At 37.6% G+C, this 16,613-nt stretch overlaps 1 protein-coding gene across 9 annotated transcripts in view; it reads left to right on the forward strand.

Annotated features, from left to right (window-relative positions):
- The window catches only part of LOC133526105 (putative uncharacterized protein DDB_G0282133), a 54,804-nt gene that overhangs the window by 35,763 nt on the left and 2,428 nt on the right, over window positions 1–16,613 (forward strand). For 3 of the 9 annotated variants that reach the window (XM_061862571.1, XM_061862567.1, XM_061862569.1), the window contains exons 2-9: window positions 4,412–4,735; window positions 5,343–5,372; window positions 7,031–7,167; window positions 11,289–11,485; window positions 11,945–12,066; window positions 12,309–12,456; window positions 12,631–14,328; window positions 16,185–16,553. In XM_061862571.1, coding sequence (XP_061718555.1) covers window positions 4,412–4,735; window positions 5,343–5,372; window positions 7,031–7,167; window positions 11,289–11,485; window positions 11,945–12,066; window positions 12,309–12,456; window positions 12,631–14,328; window positions 16,185–16,553 — 3,025 coding nt within the window. Of the gene's footprint in view, window positions 1–4,411; window positions 4,736–5,342; window positions 5,373–7,030; window positions 7,168–11,288; window positions 11,486–11,944; window positions 12,067–12,308; window positions 12,457–12,630; window positions 14,329–14,951; window positions 16,554–16,613 lie in introns of all 9 variants that reach the window. The other 6 variants (XM_061862568.1, XM_061862570.1, XM_061862576.1 and 3 more) reach the window with 6 other exon arrangements.

The raw sequence follows: 16,613 nt of genomic DNA on the forward strand, positions 1-16,613 counted from the left end.
CCTTGCGTACCAAGATACCTTAGGCAAGCGGAATCAATTTTTTTTTGCCTTGAGGTCTAGACGCGACCACATACATTACTTACAGTTTTGTTGCGTTAACGATTTATATGCTTACCTACATATGCGAAATAGGAGTGATACAATTGTTGGTGCTCAGTATTCTCTAACCGTCCACACACCAAACTTGCCAAGTCAAATGCAATTTTGATTTGTCAAAAATTAAAATTATGTCGAATGGAATGGGAATCCTTTTTATTGGACTCTAGTGAATCTAACATCAGAGATTAGACGGACTTTCTCTCTAAATCTTAATTTTTGGTAATAACACAGTTTTATAGATAATATATATTTTTTTATTTGAATTGCGTCTTTTTTCATTAGTCACTATTTCTGTGTCATTTAATAAATCTTATCATATCTACTATCAATTGTAGTACAACTTCTAATTAATGATAAGATAATTAAGATAGTATATAGAACGTCACCCACTTTTGAGTTGCAATTTTATGACGTCATATTAAAAGAATACGGGAGCTAACACCTAACGGAAGCGACCCCTAGAACTGGTGCGATAGGTTAGGCGAAAAATCCTGCGTAAAAATCTCAAAAAACGATGTTTCGTACTGGACTGTTTCCTCCTCCAAAACTTATCCAAATGTAAAGAACTACTGAGATCTAAATGGCAATGAAATTATTTGTATCGGACTGTTTTGCTTTTTAGGCCAATTGATGTCAGTTTTGAATACCATACTTCTCTTTGCGGCCTAGTAAATAAGGCCATTTTTGCGAATATTTGAAATGCACTAGCGTCTTAAGAAACAAAAATATTAATAAAAGCAAAACAGTCCAACACAGATATTAATAATAATAACCTGTGTTGAAACAAATCATTGCTCTAGGTCCAAAAACACGGAGGAAACAGTCGAGTAGTATTGAGAAATGACCACTCCTGTTGCCTCTTAAATCATTCCGGTATCCGGTACTGCCAAGTAGTACTGAGGTCCTGTAGATACTGCTATTTGTTGGATACTGCAATTGACTTCGAGGTCTTCGATTCCAGTGTCCTACGGCAGGGAGCCGAATCTGATCTTTTCGGGCATTCTCGGGTCGGTTGGCACAACTTGACATCCCTTTGCGTACACAACCACGGATAACATTAATGACTTGAATTTTGACAACCCTAAATAGCCGTAAAGGATAGTGCCATACATTAGAAAGGGACCGCACGATTCGTCCCTGAATCGCTGTCAAACTTCGGTTTTGAAGGAATAACTTTATTTTCTGTACGGTAATACAGTTACTTATTCTGTGCCTACGGGTTGAAATCATAAAGGGGTGTTGTTACATTTGTTTTGGTTAAAATTTAATAGACATGATAGACACGACCCCATGAATGTCTCAAGTAATGATCGACGATCCTTAGTCACCAATTATGAGGGAACGACCAAAGAATCTAGACCATAAAACCGCTAGCGAAGGAATCAAAAATGTATCCGCTTGTAACTTGCGTCGTGCATTTCAATATGATGTCCGAGGCAGACAGCGCCTCGTTTGTTAGCAGCCGGGGTCTCGGATAAAACCTGTAGCATTTTGCGTTCGCGGCACGCGTCTCTTGTAACGTCGGACGCATATCAAAGTTGTGTCTAACACCACGAATTTGTTCTCGGAAAGATGTAGGACATAGACGGAATAAAAGATTCAATGCTTTTGAATTAATCATGCACTTGGTTTGCAGTCAAGCGAAGGTAAAAGAAAACATCGAGGTCTAAAATTTTGTACCTACGAATACTTAGAAGTCATAATATAAATATATGAATTGAGATAATGTATATTTATAGCCCATGGAATCGGTACCTATTTTTATATACCTATTTTTTTTTAACATCATATGAGGTAGTTCTGTTTTTTTAATATGTTGGTAGTGATGAAATGATAATAACAAATCCAAGTTTTCCACCTCGAAAGCCCTCGGGATCATTGTAAAGTGGAAATCCATTTAATTTTAGGACTTTTTTCAGTTCTTGTATTTTTTTTCCACCGAGACCCGGAGTTACGGCAAAAGTCACTATGCACACTTTCAAGAAGATGAAATTTGCAATTAATTGACTATATAGTCTTGGTAGGCCAAATAGTTTCTAAAATACGGCTTCTCAAAGGTTTCCAAAATTTTGAACTAACTGTAACTGCAAAAAAGGTTGTGCCTGCAGTTGTGGTTGCAGGAAAGCAGTACTTAAATGCTCAGCTGTTTGCAACTACTGCAATGTTCAATCCTGCGAGAATATACCAGACTGGAGATGTGTGCCGACATTGAAAAACCATTCATTGATGATCCAACATCCGATGACGATTTCGATCTGCCTGATCAGGTTAGCTAAGAAATGCTACCACACACACGCTGGCCGCAAAAGTAGTGCTGTGGAGCCAAAGGACAAGCCAGGTCCATCAAAGATATACTAAGAGATACGAGTTATAACAAGTTCCCTCACTGTACAGTATATTATACACACAATGATCCGAAGGGCTTTCGAGGCGGAAAACTTGGATTTGTCATTACTGTTTCATCACTAATAATATATTTAATAAACAGAACTACCTCATTTGATGTAAGGCAACACCTCTTTTTTGGTACGGTTTCCATGTATTATTATATTTGTTGTGCAAATGTTACATCATTTCATATTTATTTCATACATTGATATTTATGCAAATAGTCAACGAAGGTTTTTTTACCTACCAGTTTCCACGGAAGAGTTAACAGAAAACGCCTTATCGCGCATTTAGAATCTTAATAGAAACCATTCTTATATATATAATCTATATGAAGGGACCGTGTTACCGACAAAAATCAATTAGCAACCCGGTCGTGTGCGACCACTCGACCGACATTTGTGTGTTCCTACCGTGCCTATGCGCCTGCATCTGCATAAAAGATCCACACGCTTTAGGAGTGGTATCTAACCTAACCTCTAACCAAGAGCAGGCCAGTCGTACGCTGAAGTGAACCAGGGAGTCGACCGCGAAATTGGTAGGTTAATATAAATTTAATATCTGCGCTCTTTTATTACTATTCGATCCAAAAGAAACACAGTAAGGATCTGAGGATCCGTAATAAAAGAACACTGCGTTCGACTTGCTTGCGCAATTGCAATCAGTTTAAACACACGCCATCTCAGTTTATTAATAAACTATATGATTTATGACCTCGCAATCTTACGTCCAGACGTAACAGTTCAGTTTAGCCTCCGATAAATGATAAATATTCAAATAAATACTACCATTAAACTGTCAAATTGTTCATAATTTATGCGAATTCAAGGTCGTTTTTCTGGTTCTACTACCTTGTGAAGAATTCGCGTTTAAATATTACATAAGTACTTATAAACCAGCTGTAGCTGTGTGAGTACCGGAATGAGGTGTCATTTACGAATGCGAGCATGAAAAGGAAGCAGTCTCAGCGTCACTGGCCACTTAGAATTAATTAGCCAAGAGCCCCGCGTCGATTCTAATAAGTACTCTGTGTTTTCGTCGACGTCTTTCATCGAATTTAACGATTTGCTCAGTCATCGCCTCTAATATTATAAATAAGAAGAAGAACTCTGGATGTCTTAAGCACTGAACTTGCTTGATAAGTAATTTCTTACTTTTCTTAGTATGTCGGTATGTACGTGACGAAAAAGTTTTCTTACACCCAGGTTTTGACCACAATCTGAATTGCATCGCTCTATAAAAAGTTAAAAACCTGCTATTACGGCGGCTTGCCTGGTGTTATTATTACAATAGCTAAGATCGCGTGACCTAGGCTGTAATTTACCTAATCAATATGGAGGTTGTGGCCGGCTTGCGTCATGGCATGGTCGCATTTGTTTGCAGTGACAACCTTTTTTTTTTCGATATTTGATAGTACAATTCAGCATTCATCCGCATTACACCTGTTGGTATTTTTATTGCGGGAACTCGAAGAAAGAAGATGTTAACTTTGCTAGTGATTCAAGATGTTGGTTAGTGTTACAATCGTCCAGTTTTTTGTACTTGACCTTCGCGGACATACGCTAAAAGTCAATGTTTGCCTGTAATTCTTTGTGTGAGTCGGTTGTTTGGCATTGACTTAGGTAGTTTTCGTAAAACAACAAATCGTTCAATCAAGAAGTATGACGATAGTAACTAATACGGTTTTTAAATAATAAGTAAGTATCAACGAATTCACACACGCGCGACTAAATACGTGTAAACTTTGTATAAATGTGAAAAGGTTTATTTACTTTGGTCAACTTTGCATGTTTCTCTACTTATTTCATACGTATTTTGTATTTTGACGCTATGACGCTAAGACTATCTAGAAATCTAAAAGAGGACAACAATAATGATAGGTGTAGATTCTGCAATGAGGTTTAAAGACATTGCTTGTTCACAGGCAAGCGGCACCATTCTTCGAAGTCTTCACGTTCGGTGACGCCGGACCCGCCCACGCCGAACACGCCAAGCAGCGTAGAGTCCTTCCGGCCGATACCGCGCACGCCGCCGCCGGCTCGTGTGGGGCCCCCGCCGTCCCCCCCGGTCCCCACTCGCCCCATAGCCCCCGTGGCCCCAGAGCCCTCAGGCCCCGTCAGGCTAATCCCCTGCGCGGTATGCGGGAGGACCTTCGTGCCGGAGTCACTCGCCAAACATGTCAAAATATGCGAGAAGACGGCCGCCAAGAAAAGGAAAACGTTCGACTCTTCCCGACAGAGACGCGAAGGTTTGCACGCTTTTATTGTTCATGAAACTTGAGGTGGAAGAGTAATAACAATATTGCTACTGTATATCATTTGCATCTCTTGCGTTCAATTTTCCATTTGGTTTTTAAAATTAGACGTGTTTATATAGCTTTTTTCCATTATTTAGGTCCTTTAGGGAAATTCCGAAAATATATTTTGAGTAATTTTCTGTAACTTATTCTGTTTATTGTATAGTATTATTTTGAAGACGATTATTATTAATTTTTCTAATGCTATACATTACATGACAAGATACCCTCCATCCTGCTCATTAATCCAACCAGAACGCTGGTATCATGAGTATCATGAATTCATGACGTTAACATTGTATTTTCATCTAAGCGGTAGTCGTACATAATCCGAATTAGTTCAAAATTGAGAACAGACATTTATAATACGAAATAAATACTTAGAGTTGTTGTCGTTGTAATTAACATGTGGTGATAATTTTTTTGAACAGCAGATTTTTCGGAATTATCCCAAAGTACTACCATTTTATTTATACTTATTATATTTTAAGTAAATACGTTTACGGGCATGTACTTATTTTATGTATATTGACTTATGCCTTATTGTTGTGGGTAAAAGGGCTGCCAGCGGCGAATGGTGTTAATACCGGTGAGTGGGTGGTGCGTTAACCATAAACTGTCAACTGCCATTATCTGTCATCTCTAATTTAACAGCAACCTCAATCCTGTGACCATTGTGTACGTCTTTACGTCTTACTAACTCACGGGTCCCATTCTAAATATTATCTTGGCTTGTTTCTCTATCCTTATTTGCATAGGTATTACTATTTATTGATAATTTATTTGGTAACTGACGCCTACGATTGAGCGTTTTACTAAAACCTACTCGATTATATATTTAAAATAAAAACTCGTTTGTTTATTGGTGTTTTCGTACAAATTTATATTTTGGTACATCAATTAAATACGACTTTGATAACATCAGTTAAAAGTTCCCACTGACCTCATCAATTCGACATGTTTAATAATGCCGCTTGCTATCGACTCATGATGACTCTATAATAGACCGCGAGCCAGGAACAGATTTCCATGACCAATCGCCTCCCGGGCGATAACTCGTATGTAGTTAACGGCTATGTATGATCAACCCTCGAGGACGTCAGCTGCCGCTCCGTTGGTGGGTTGAGGAATGGCAGCCACCGAAACACGTAAAAAAAAGTCATCGCCTTCCGTTTGATACTCTGTCAGATGATAGTTTAGATGCTATTGTTAATTTAAAAAATCGTCAGCCAGTTGTATCGCGGTGGAAAGAACGTCAGCTGATCGCATGACCAATTAAATAATAAGCGCTTTATCTTTTTATTATAGTAATAACAAAATCATGTAACTTTGCGGATTATGCATTAAGCACACTTTGCGGACATAAGTAAGGCGTATTTTTTAAAGAAAGAAAGAAAATACATTTAGGTATTAACATCGTAATTTATACAAACATTTGACCAAACTGTAAAATAATACACGACACAAATTACTTAAATGTTTTACATGTTCATGTGACCAGCTGACGGTCTTTCCGACGCGTCACAACCAGCTGATGTTTTTTTTTAAATTTAAAATAGCGATTGTGGCCCGCGGTCTATAAGGCCAGTTATAATAAAAAATAAGAGAAAGTGCCCATGCCCACGGCCTCCACGGGTCGTTTAAGTATGACAATTTGAAAAAGTTTGTATAGAGTCTGTGCGGAAAGAGAAGACTCGTGGATTGTATGGGGCCCAATACATTCCACGACTCTTCTTTTTTCAAACAGACTCTAGTAGGTAGTTAAAGGCTGTAGTTGTGATTGACGTCGATATATATAATCACAAAATCGGTAATGTCAGGAGCATTATTTCATTCATGACGAATTAAGCTTTTTATACTTTGGGATTTGTTGATAAGAAGATCTCGCTTTAGCGGATCTATAGGGGTTCCTATTCTAAGAATAGGAACATGTAATCTCAGTACAATTTTTACTGTGATAATCCCTGACACTCGCACCGAGCTAAACTGTAAGGAAACTAGTTGCAAACATCGCATTTCGTCATTTCATTTTCGCATTACATAAAATGTTTGTTGCACCAATGTGTGAGTTTCAGTAGAACAGCATGCTCTAATGTTTACTTAGATTGTGATTTGTACGAATGCGAATTAATCTGTGTCTAGACCTTATATAGGAATGCGTCTTCTATTAATAAACTGATACAATAGAATATGAATTGTATTTTCAAAGTAACAAACCTCATATTTATCTTGTAATGGTAATTCCAGGTACGGATTTGGAGCAATACTTGCCAAAGAACTTTGGGTTGCCTGAGAACAGTCCATTTTTGGAAAAGAGTCCGCCGAACACTGCCAAAGCGGCGCCGAAGGCAAAACCGCAGTCTGTCAGGACTACTGTCATGAAGGTATTTTATATTTCGTTTGAAGTAGTTCGATGTTAGGCTATTGAGCCTTTGAGGTTGGGTGCCTCAAGTTTGCGATCATACTGTCCCACCCCCTGAAATTTGTACGGTCATGGAGTTTAATACCGTTTCGTAGGTACTTTCGGCCCGATTCGAAGAATGAGATACGATAACGATAAGTTCTGGTTTAGATAAGTTCTCATTCAGATATCGTTTGTAATGTTTGTATGTCGTATAATTGAGCAGCTCGATTCGGGTAACCAATGTCACTTTGACGTTAGAAATATCGTAGATAGATCTTATTGGGATCACAGCGGAATCTAAATTGAAGTCAATTTTGACATGTCGTTTAGTTATCGATCTTTTAAAGATCTTTCCAAGATCTTAGAAGTGTCTTAATCATTCTTCGAATCGGCCCGTGTGTCTCAAGGTCTCTAGTGACTTCCATATTGATTGTCACTGTGACAAGTTACGAAATAGTACGTAAATTAAATTCTTTGACTGTACAATATGGCCTAAATATATGTTTAAGAAAATTTAAATATTAATGCGCAACCACTAATTTAATGCGATTGTAATATAAGTGAAAAAATAAATAATCTTGACAATTTGTTAGTATAGTAATATATTTATATTTTAGGGCGTAATAATTGTTAAAAAGCACAATATTTTTCTTTGTAACAGTCTCTAAATAAAAATTAAATATGTATCTATCTATTTTTATTAGACTGCTATTAAAGTTTGTTATGATGAAACTAACATATAACACAATATCATATTTTAAAGCCAATCTCAAAACAAATACGTCGCAAAAAACTGACAGACTAACGGACAGGTTAGATCGAATGACGATCCGACGTCCAAGATTGATGTCGAGAAAAAAAAACACAGTTTCAATAGATATTTCGGCGACGCTACACAAAAAACCAACTGTTATACCTACTGGTTCAGTCGCTTATTGAACGATAGACGTATGTCGTTTCGTTGAAATTGCGCTTTTTATTCCTGTATTATCAATGAGTCATTGATCTCGTAGTTCCTAAGCTGTGGGTCTTCCGGAACCATCAACAATATTGTTTGCCCAAAATACAGGCTTACAAATCTATATCATCATAACATTTAGTTTCTAAAACTATTTGCCGTTAATGGAAAATACAGGTAAAGCGTAAACGACGATTTTTCGCTTAACACTGTTTATTGCACAATATTTCAATGGAGAGGCAGAGCTGTCAGATATATTAGAGAGCTTTGTCATGTCACATATTACAGTATTGTATTAAGCATATGTTGCAAGTAACTTGACACAACGAACTGCGTACCGACGGTCATATGCCGCTGCCATACTGTGATGTTAATTATAACTCATTACCATTTCTAATGTAGGTAGGTATTGTGTACCAAGTAAAGCTAGCTAGTAAAAACAACCTCGAACGAAATTAATATTCCATATAGTGTAACTGCCATAATTTACATATTTGAATGAACGGCTGCGGCTATTATAGAGAATCGCTTTAAATTGTTATGAATAACATTTAAATTGAAAAATGACACGCGCTTTATTTTTGAAAGGCCATGCCAGGATAAGCTAAGTGAATCTGCCCCCAGCGAGTTTTGACTTTATATTAGTAGCAAGTATGCAAAATATCAGCCCGACCCCCAAATATTATAGATTTTGGTAAAAAAATCTTTATTTTTTTTTCTACCTAGCTGATTTTGACGTACGTCACATATATTGTGTATATAGTAAAGGCAATTATAGGACACATTGCCATACAAAAACATAATTTTTTTTGTTTTTTTAAAGTACTTTTACTTCAGCTCAGCGTCAGCACTCCAAGTTTTTCACCAAAGCTAGCCTCTTTAATAAGCTACAAAATGAATGTATTTCACGGCTAGCTAAAAAAAATAATTGAAGAACGATCATTTTTTTTACTAAAATCTATAATATTTGCGGGGCTGATATTTTGCATACTTGCTACTAATATAAAGCCACATCATCAAAAAAAAATTACAAGCCAAAACTCGCTGGGGGCAGATTGACTTAGCTTATCCTGGTATGGGCTTTGCTTAGTTATGTCTGCATATAGTCGTCAACGAAGTTTATCTATTTTTAGAATCCCATATATCCTGGTTCTATTTTGTTTAGGTACATCATTTTGCCACAAAGCTAAGGATTATATATATATATATAAACATCTCAGGCGCTACGTGAGGCGTAACGATGTTAATATACACTTAGGTGCAAAACTTGTAGAATGTGGAGAAGTTGATGTCGATGAAGGGGAGGGACACTCCTTAAAATTTCCTACAAATCGACCTAACATATGATATACTTGGAATTTACGATTATTTTGTAATTTATAATCGAAAACTAGAAAAAAACACACTTTTATTTTTTCCAATATTTTTATTTCCTGGATGTAAACAAAATAGAACCAGCATATGTGGGATTCCAAAAATTAATAAACTTCGTTGACGACTCAAATCAGAACTAAGTAAGCAAATTTCAATAATAAAGCGCGTGTTATTTTAAATTTAAATGTTATCCATATATATATCCATGGCTTTCAATAAAATATATATATTTGCTTAACACAAACCATACTCAAATAACTTTTACAGTACATATGGGGCTACTTTATAGCACTAGTGCGAGAAGTAGCATATTATGTTACTGTGTCGAACATTTAAAGGGCCATATGTACTGTAAAACGTTGTACGATACATGTGCGAATAGGTAATTCGCAACTCGTGTCGATTTAAAACACTCCCTTCGGTCGTGTTTTAATTTATCGCCACTCGTTTCGAATTTCCTATTTTTCGCACTTGTATCGTAATGTACTATTCACTAACCGTTTACGGACTGGCTAATTTTAAATTCCTTACTCAAAATGTATCGCTTATATTGATTATTAATTTGAATAGCATTGATCGTTCTTTATACACAATCAGTTAACAACTCATTAAAAAAAGCGGCCAAGTGCGAGTCGGACTCGCCCATGTAGAGTTCCGTACCATTTATGACGTATTAAAAAAAAACTACTTACTAATTCTCGTTCAAACCAATTTTCGGTGGAAGTTTGCATGGTAATGTACATCATATTATGTTTTTTTAGTTTTATCATTCTGTTACTTTAAAGTTACAGGGGGGGCAACAAATTTTACCGCTTTGGAAGTGTCTCTTGCACGAACTATTCAGTTTCGAAAAATGATATTAGAAACCTCAATATCATTTTTGAAGACCTATCCATAGCATACAGATACCCCACACGTATGGGTTTGATAAAAAAAAAAGTTTTTAGTTCTAAAAATCTTAATGCGGTTCACAGAATACATCTACTTACCAAGTTTCAACAGTATAGTTCTTATAGTTTCGGAAAAAAGTGGCTGTGACATACGGACGGACAGACAGACAGACATGACGAATCCATAAGGGTTCCGTTTTTTTTGCCATTTGGCTACGGAACCCTAAAAAGATGTCAGATCTAAGTTAAGTTTCGACACGTATGAAATTGTAGTCGGTAGGTAGGTATGACAGTGGTGGAGCGTCCATGGAAATCTGTTCAGACTGGCTTGCCTATTTCAGTGCTTTCGAAGAAAAAAACAAGTCAAATAAGCTCCGGGCTACGCAACTACTTTGGTTGATGCAACTTATGTTTTTTTTTTACGTCGGTGGCAAACAAGCATACGGCCTGCCTGATGGTAAGCAGTCTCCGTAGCCTACGGACGCCTGCAACTCCAGAGGTATTACATCTGCATTGCCGACCTTAACACTCCGCACACTCGTTGAGCTCTGGCAACCTTATTCACTGGCAGGGACACAACACTATGAGTAGGGTCTTGTGTTATTTGGCTGCGTTTTTCTGTACGGTGGAGGTACTACCCCAGTTGAGCTCTGTTCTAGATCTGGAATGACAAGTTGGTTCTTGTTATTTGTTATATTTAAACTTTTGACCGCCATAGACGTCAAATGCAGCGCGCGACTACAGACCAATATTACCTTTATGAATCCCGACAAGGTTCCCGATGATCCGCCGCACACGATAGGCGTAGCGTTCAAAGGGTTTATGAGTGCTTTGTTTTTGATCAGTGTATGAATTAACGGAGCCCGTGACCGTTTCCAGCCGGCAGCCGACCTACAGAAGTGCCCGCACTGCAGCCGCGCGTTCGGCGTGCGCGCCTTCGAGCGGCACGTGGAGTGGTGCGCCGACAAGGCCAAGATCCTCCCCGCCGCGCCCGTACAACCGCCGCACATCACCGACGCGAAGCAGAGGCTTAATGCTCGCACTAAGTACAAAGCGCCGCTTGCGAGAGGGAGACGGTTCGTTGTTTAAGCTTTTGTGTCTTCCTTAAGATACACACATGTATGATATTGGGACGTATGTATGTATTGTACGTGTATTCTAATAACCCCATCGGCTGCGCCAATACAGCATGTTCGACAGCGAAGTGACGTAATAACGCTTGCACATACCTACCATAAGGCGGCTGGGAACCGCTGAACATTGGGTCTGCAAAGCTAATTATTTTTCCAAAAGCTATCTACCTTTTGTCTCCTTTTCAATAACGGTTTTTGTTATTTGGTATCTGACATTGTACAGAACATTGGCTGCTTCACAATAGCGACATTTTCGATAGTTGCAAAATGAAAGACTCGTACTCACAACAACAGGCGACAGGCAAATAAATGTGTGGCTTTTATTTGATTGTTATTGCTAAAGCCTCATGTAGTAAGTAACGATGTAAATACAAAAAGTAAACGGTGTAATCGTATTTCCAGGTCGTCCCAGAGCCGCGACAAGTCGTCGCAGAGCCGCTCGGCGTCCGTGGAGTCGTCGCGCGGCGCGTCGCCGCCGCCGCCGCGCGACTGCGGCGACGGCCGACGGCGCGCCAGGGCTTCAGGTCTATATCTTTTACCAAATACATTATTGATTGACCGATTCGAATTTCTACATTATAAAGTAATTTATATTCCCTCCCGACCTATGTATGCGATATACCCGATTAATCATCGAGTAAAGTATCACAACTCACACGTATCAATTCAGTATTTTTTATCGGAGATGTCTATTCGAACAGCACCTCTCATATTTCAAACCGTATCAAACGACGGATAACTTATGTTATATATTTGTTTATTACAGAATCCATGTCGAGCAATGATTGTAATGACGAACCGTCACCGCACGTGCCAGTTATTAGGAACACTAGAAACTCTCAAAATAATTCTTCGGGCGATGCCAACGTTAAAGCGCGGCAAGCTAGATTGGCAAGAGATCTTAGCAGCTCCAGGTGAGTCCTATAATTTTAAGGGGCGCTTGTTTGTTTTAGTTAGCAAATAAGGGGAAAGGAAGCGGTGGTTATTTTTGTTTCGATGTTTTTTTTTTGCACATTTTCGTTCCTGTCTCCTTGTTTGTTGGCTAAGTTAAATCACAATCTATACTACCTTCCTTTCCCCTTCCGTAGAAAAGAACCCAATCTTCCTAAAATCCAACAAGAAATCACCGATCCTAATCCGAAAAAGCCTCAAAATAAAATTAAACATCCTGGAATTATTAAAAAAGAGCAGAAATTAAAGAAGCTGGAAGAAATTGCAAATAAATATAATGAACAACAAGCGAAAGCTGCTGAGGAAAAAGAAGAAGAGAATAAGAAACGGAAAGAGAAGAGACAAATACCGATCCTGAAGAGGGTCGTTAACAAGAATGTAAAACCTAAAAATGAAATAACTGAACCTATTGAAAAATCAGAGCCTTCCAAAGTAACACAGAAACCTGTAAGAAAACCTAACGCTAAAGCTAAACCCACTATTTTAAAGTCCGCGGAAGTAACGCAGACAGACAGAAATAAAGAAAAAAATACTAAAAATAAAACAAGGAGGGATACAGTATCACTACCTAAAGAGAATAGCATGAGCGTTGATAGTTTAGACGACTGTGTTACTATAAATCCTGCGGGAAATACTAAATTTTCTCAAACAGTCGGCATCAACACAGAACTTTTTTGTGTTCCATGTGTTATCCACGAAAATGTAGATGTTAAGTCTCAAAGTTGTAATAATAAAAATAGAATAACGCTTGTTGAAAGTGCCCGGAAAGCCAAAAATAATGTAACCGATAACACAGTAGAACTCCTGTATAAAAATTCAACAATTGATAGCTCGTATAACACTCAAGCTACAACAAGTTCTACAACAACAACAATTAATAAATCTGATAATTATACGCCAGAAATTTTAAATGATGCATGCAAAGTGGAAAAAGATGAGGTTGATGAAAGTGACAATTATTTCTCGGTTAACTTTCTTTCTAAATCAGAACCGATTGATTCATTAAAAGTTTTAGAGGATGATGAAAACGGAAAAGAAATGTTTGATCTGTCTGGTGACCATTTTGAAGATAGCTTTGAACATGGCAGTGGCGATAATTTAGACAATTCTGATGGAACTAAATATGAAGAAGAGAATAATACTGAAAATAATCAATCCGGACGCAGGCATGGGAGTGGCGATACATACACAAAATTCACACAAAATCCAGGAGATTTAGATGAGTTTATGCATTTAACCGATGAAATGATAAATTCCCAAAATCAGATGGAGCTCGATTTGGCAGAACATATCGACAATTTACATACACCAAGAACTGTCTCACTGGAAACACTAAACGATAAAAATTTGGACAATGCAGATGATTCAGACAAAAAGAAACAATTCTCTGACACTTTTGAAGACTTAAAACTTGATTTGAAACAATTGTTACAAAGAGCCGGCGACACCGTTAGAAATACCGCAAAACAAACTGACCGACAATCGGATAGAAAAGAGAACCAAGATGTTTCTGACATGGAACATATCACAGTTTATGGTTTAAAATACTATGAACAGCAGCAAAATAAAAAAAATAGTAGTGACGATGAGGATTCCACATTAAAATTGCCTTCCATAACGGTGACGAATAAACCTGAACCAAAAGTAGCTTGCACAAAGAAAAGAATGCAAAAGATCTTTAAATCTAATAGAAAATATATCCTACTACGTGAGCAAAGTCGAGACAATGCAGACAACAGAACCTTCATAGTTGCAGAGAACGTACGTGATAGCGACGATCAATCTATATCTACTGAGGCGCCGCCATTAAAGTTGCCAAGGATAGAAAGCGCAAGGTTAAGTTTTAAAATCCAATTGCTATCCTTCCTCATAAACAGACATAGGAATCCGCGGGGCAAAATTGTTTGACAAGTAGGGAGTTCCTGTATCGATAAACTCAACTATCGATGCTAGTTCTATATACTAGTGATCACTCAAGGGTTTGCAAGAGTAAAAAAATAATTAAATAATAACTCAATATACTCTTCTTCGTTTTTAAGACGATTTTTTTAAAATTTTAATCATCCCAATTTTATTCTTCGTGAATATGGAACAAATTCTGGTCGTTTACTTTAACAATAATAAATGGGACATTCACGAAGTAAAAAATTGGGATGAGTAAAATTATAAGAAGAGTACATTGAGTTATTATTTTATTATTTTTTTTACCCTTAATAAAAACATATTTTTACAAACAAACCCTTGAGTGATCACTAGTATATGGAACTAGCATCGATAGTTGAGTTTATCGATACAGGAACTCCCTACTTGTCAAACAATTTTGCCCCACGGATTCCTATGTCTGCTCATAAAAATTAATTATTTATATTTCAGGTTGGCTAATAAACAATATTTCTAAATTATAATTAATAGTTATTTGCGAATAATTTTTACTAGGAGTGTAATAATTTTATTTCAGACTGGACGACGGTTACGACCCATTTGTATCAGCGGCTAGGCAAATGAAAGAGCTCCTGTCTTCAGATACCGATATCCCTAAAAAGATGCTTAACTCTTCCAAAGACCTCACTCGCACTCTTCCCATACTTCGTCCTGCCAAAGACAAAGCTCCATTATCACAACTTCGCACTGAAAATTCCAAAACTATAAAAGACACTCTTAACAAAACATACCAAAAAACTCCTACCCTGCAAAGAATGAAATCTTTTGGAAGCACGAACAACGATAATAACACTAACACTAGCAGTTTCGGGGGTAGATGTAGCTCGTTTAGACTTAACAGAAATGATAAAAAGCCTAGTCAAAAACTAAACACAACTTTCACTAAATCGAGTAAAGAAAATATTAGCATGACAGATAAAACAAACTTCAACCGCAACAGCAGCCTTAATAGATCATTCTCAAGCTACACCACATCTAACTATATCACTCCAAAACCAAAAGATAAAATCCCGAAGATTGCAACCTCTATGTACCATAGTTTCACGCGGACTACCATAAAACAGCCTGTAAAACTTGACAAAATAAAGAGAGATGAGGAAGAAAAGAAAAATTTCGTAAACCTAGATGCAATCCTTGCAGACGATAATTCGTCCATGACCGACAGTAATTACATCGATCCCAGACTTATTAATGAAAATGATAACTTGCCCATTAATGTAAACACCATTTTAAACAATCCTGACATTATTAGTAGTATGGAATCCCTTCAAACAACAGAAAACTTGCCTTCTAAATTTGATTCTTTCAGCAAAACACATATTCATAATTATGAATTAAACGGTAATATTGATTCACAAATCAAAGCGGAAAAAGACAAAGTCAACAACAACACTGATACTAATAAGCTGGTTGCCGCCCCGGTTGACAATTTAAGTGCCCAATACGACAAAATTATGTCTTCTTTGGAAGAAAGCATTGCATCTAAAACTTTAGCTAGGGATGAGGAGTCTGCCTTCGAGGAATTTGACCTTGAAGAATTCATGACTACTTTTGACGAAGAAATTCATAAAAGGAAATCTGAAAACAAAAGAACTTGTAGTTCCACCACTAGGGTCGTGAGGCAGTCAGAGTTCAACGGTAGCAATAGGACTTCAACTTTTAGTAGTGTTAGCTCCACTCCTAAACAAGTAAAACCCAATAGTAACGGTCTCAGTCTAACCCCAGTTACCAACAAGCCTTTCAATTTTAGCAGTAACAATGTCGTGAGCGAAAACCTCTTCCCATCCTCCGTCAAACGTTCCACTTCCCTCCTCGACTCCATCCACAAGAAGGTCTCGAAAACGGAAAGCGGGAACACGCGACACAAATCTGATCAACTCGAACAAGACATTATGCAATCCTTGAAAGAGTTCGACAAGTTCTACGAATCCGAGAAGAACCAAATGAACCAATCGAACAAAGATGTCATTAATTACAATGCGTATGTACACAACGGGACGGAAAAGGAATCGCGAAGTAAAACGCAGCGGAAAAGCGCGAAATCCGAGAGCCATTCCAACGGGAACTACACGCCAAATGGGAAATCCAGCAACGACTCGGCTTATAGCAGGTTAGTCAGGTACTGTAATTTTTTTGTGACGAAAAACATCCGCCTGTCGAACCAAAATTTATCCTTAAT

This window comes from Cydia pomonella, chromosome 16, assembly GCF_033807575.1.
Source record: "Cydia pomonella isolate Wapato2018A chromosome 16, ilCydPomo1, whole genome shotgun sequence".
Lineage (NCBI taxonomy): Eukaryota > Metazoa > Arthropoda > Insecta > Lepidoptera > Tortricidae > Cydia > Cydia pomonella.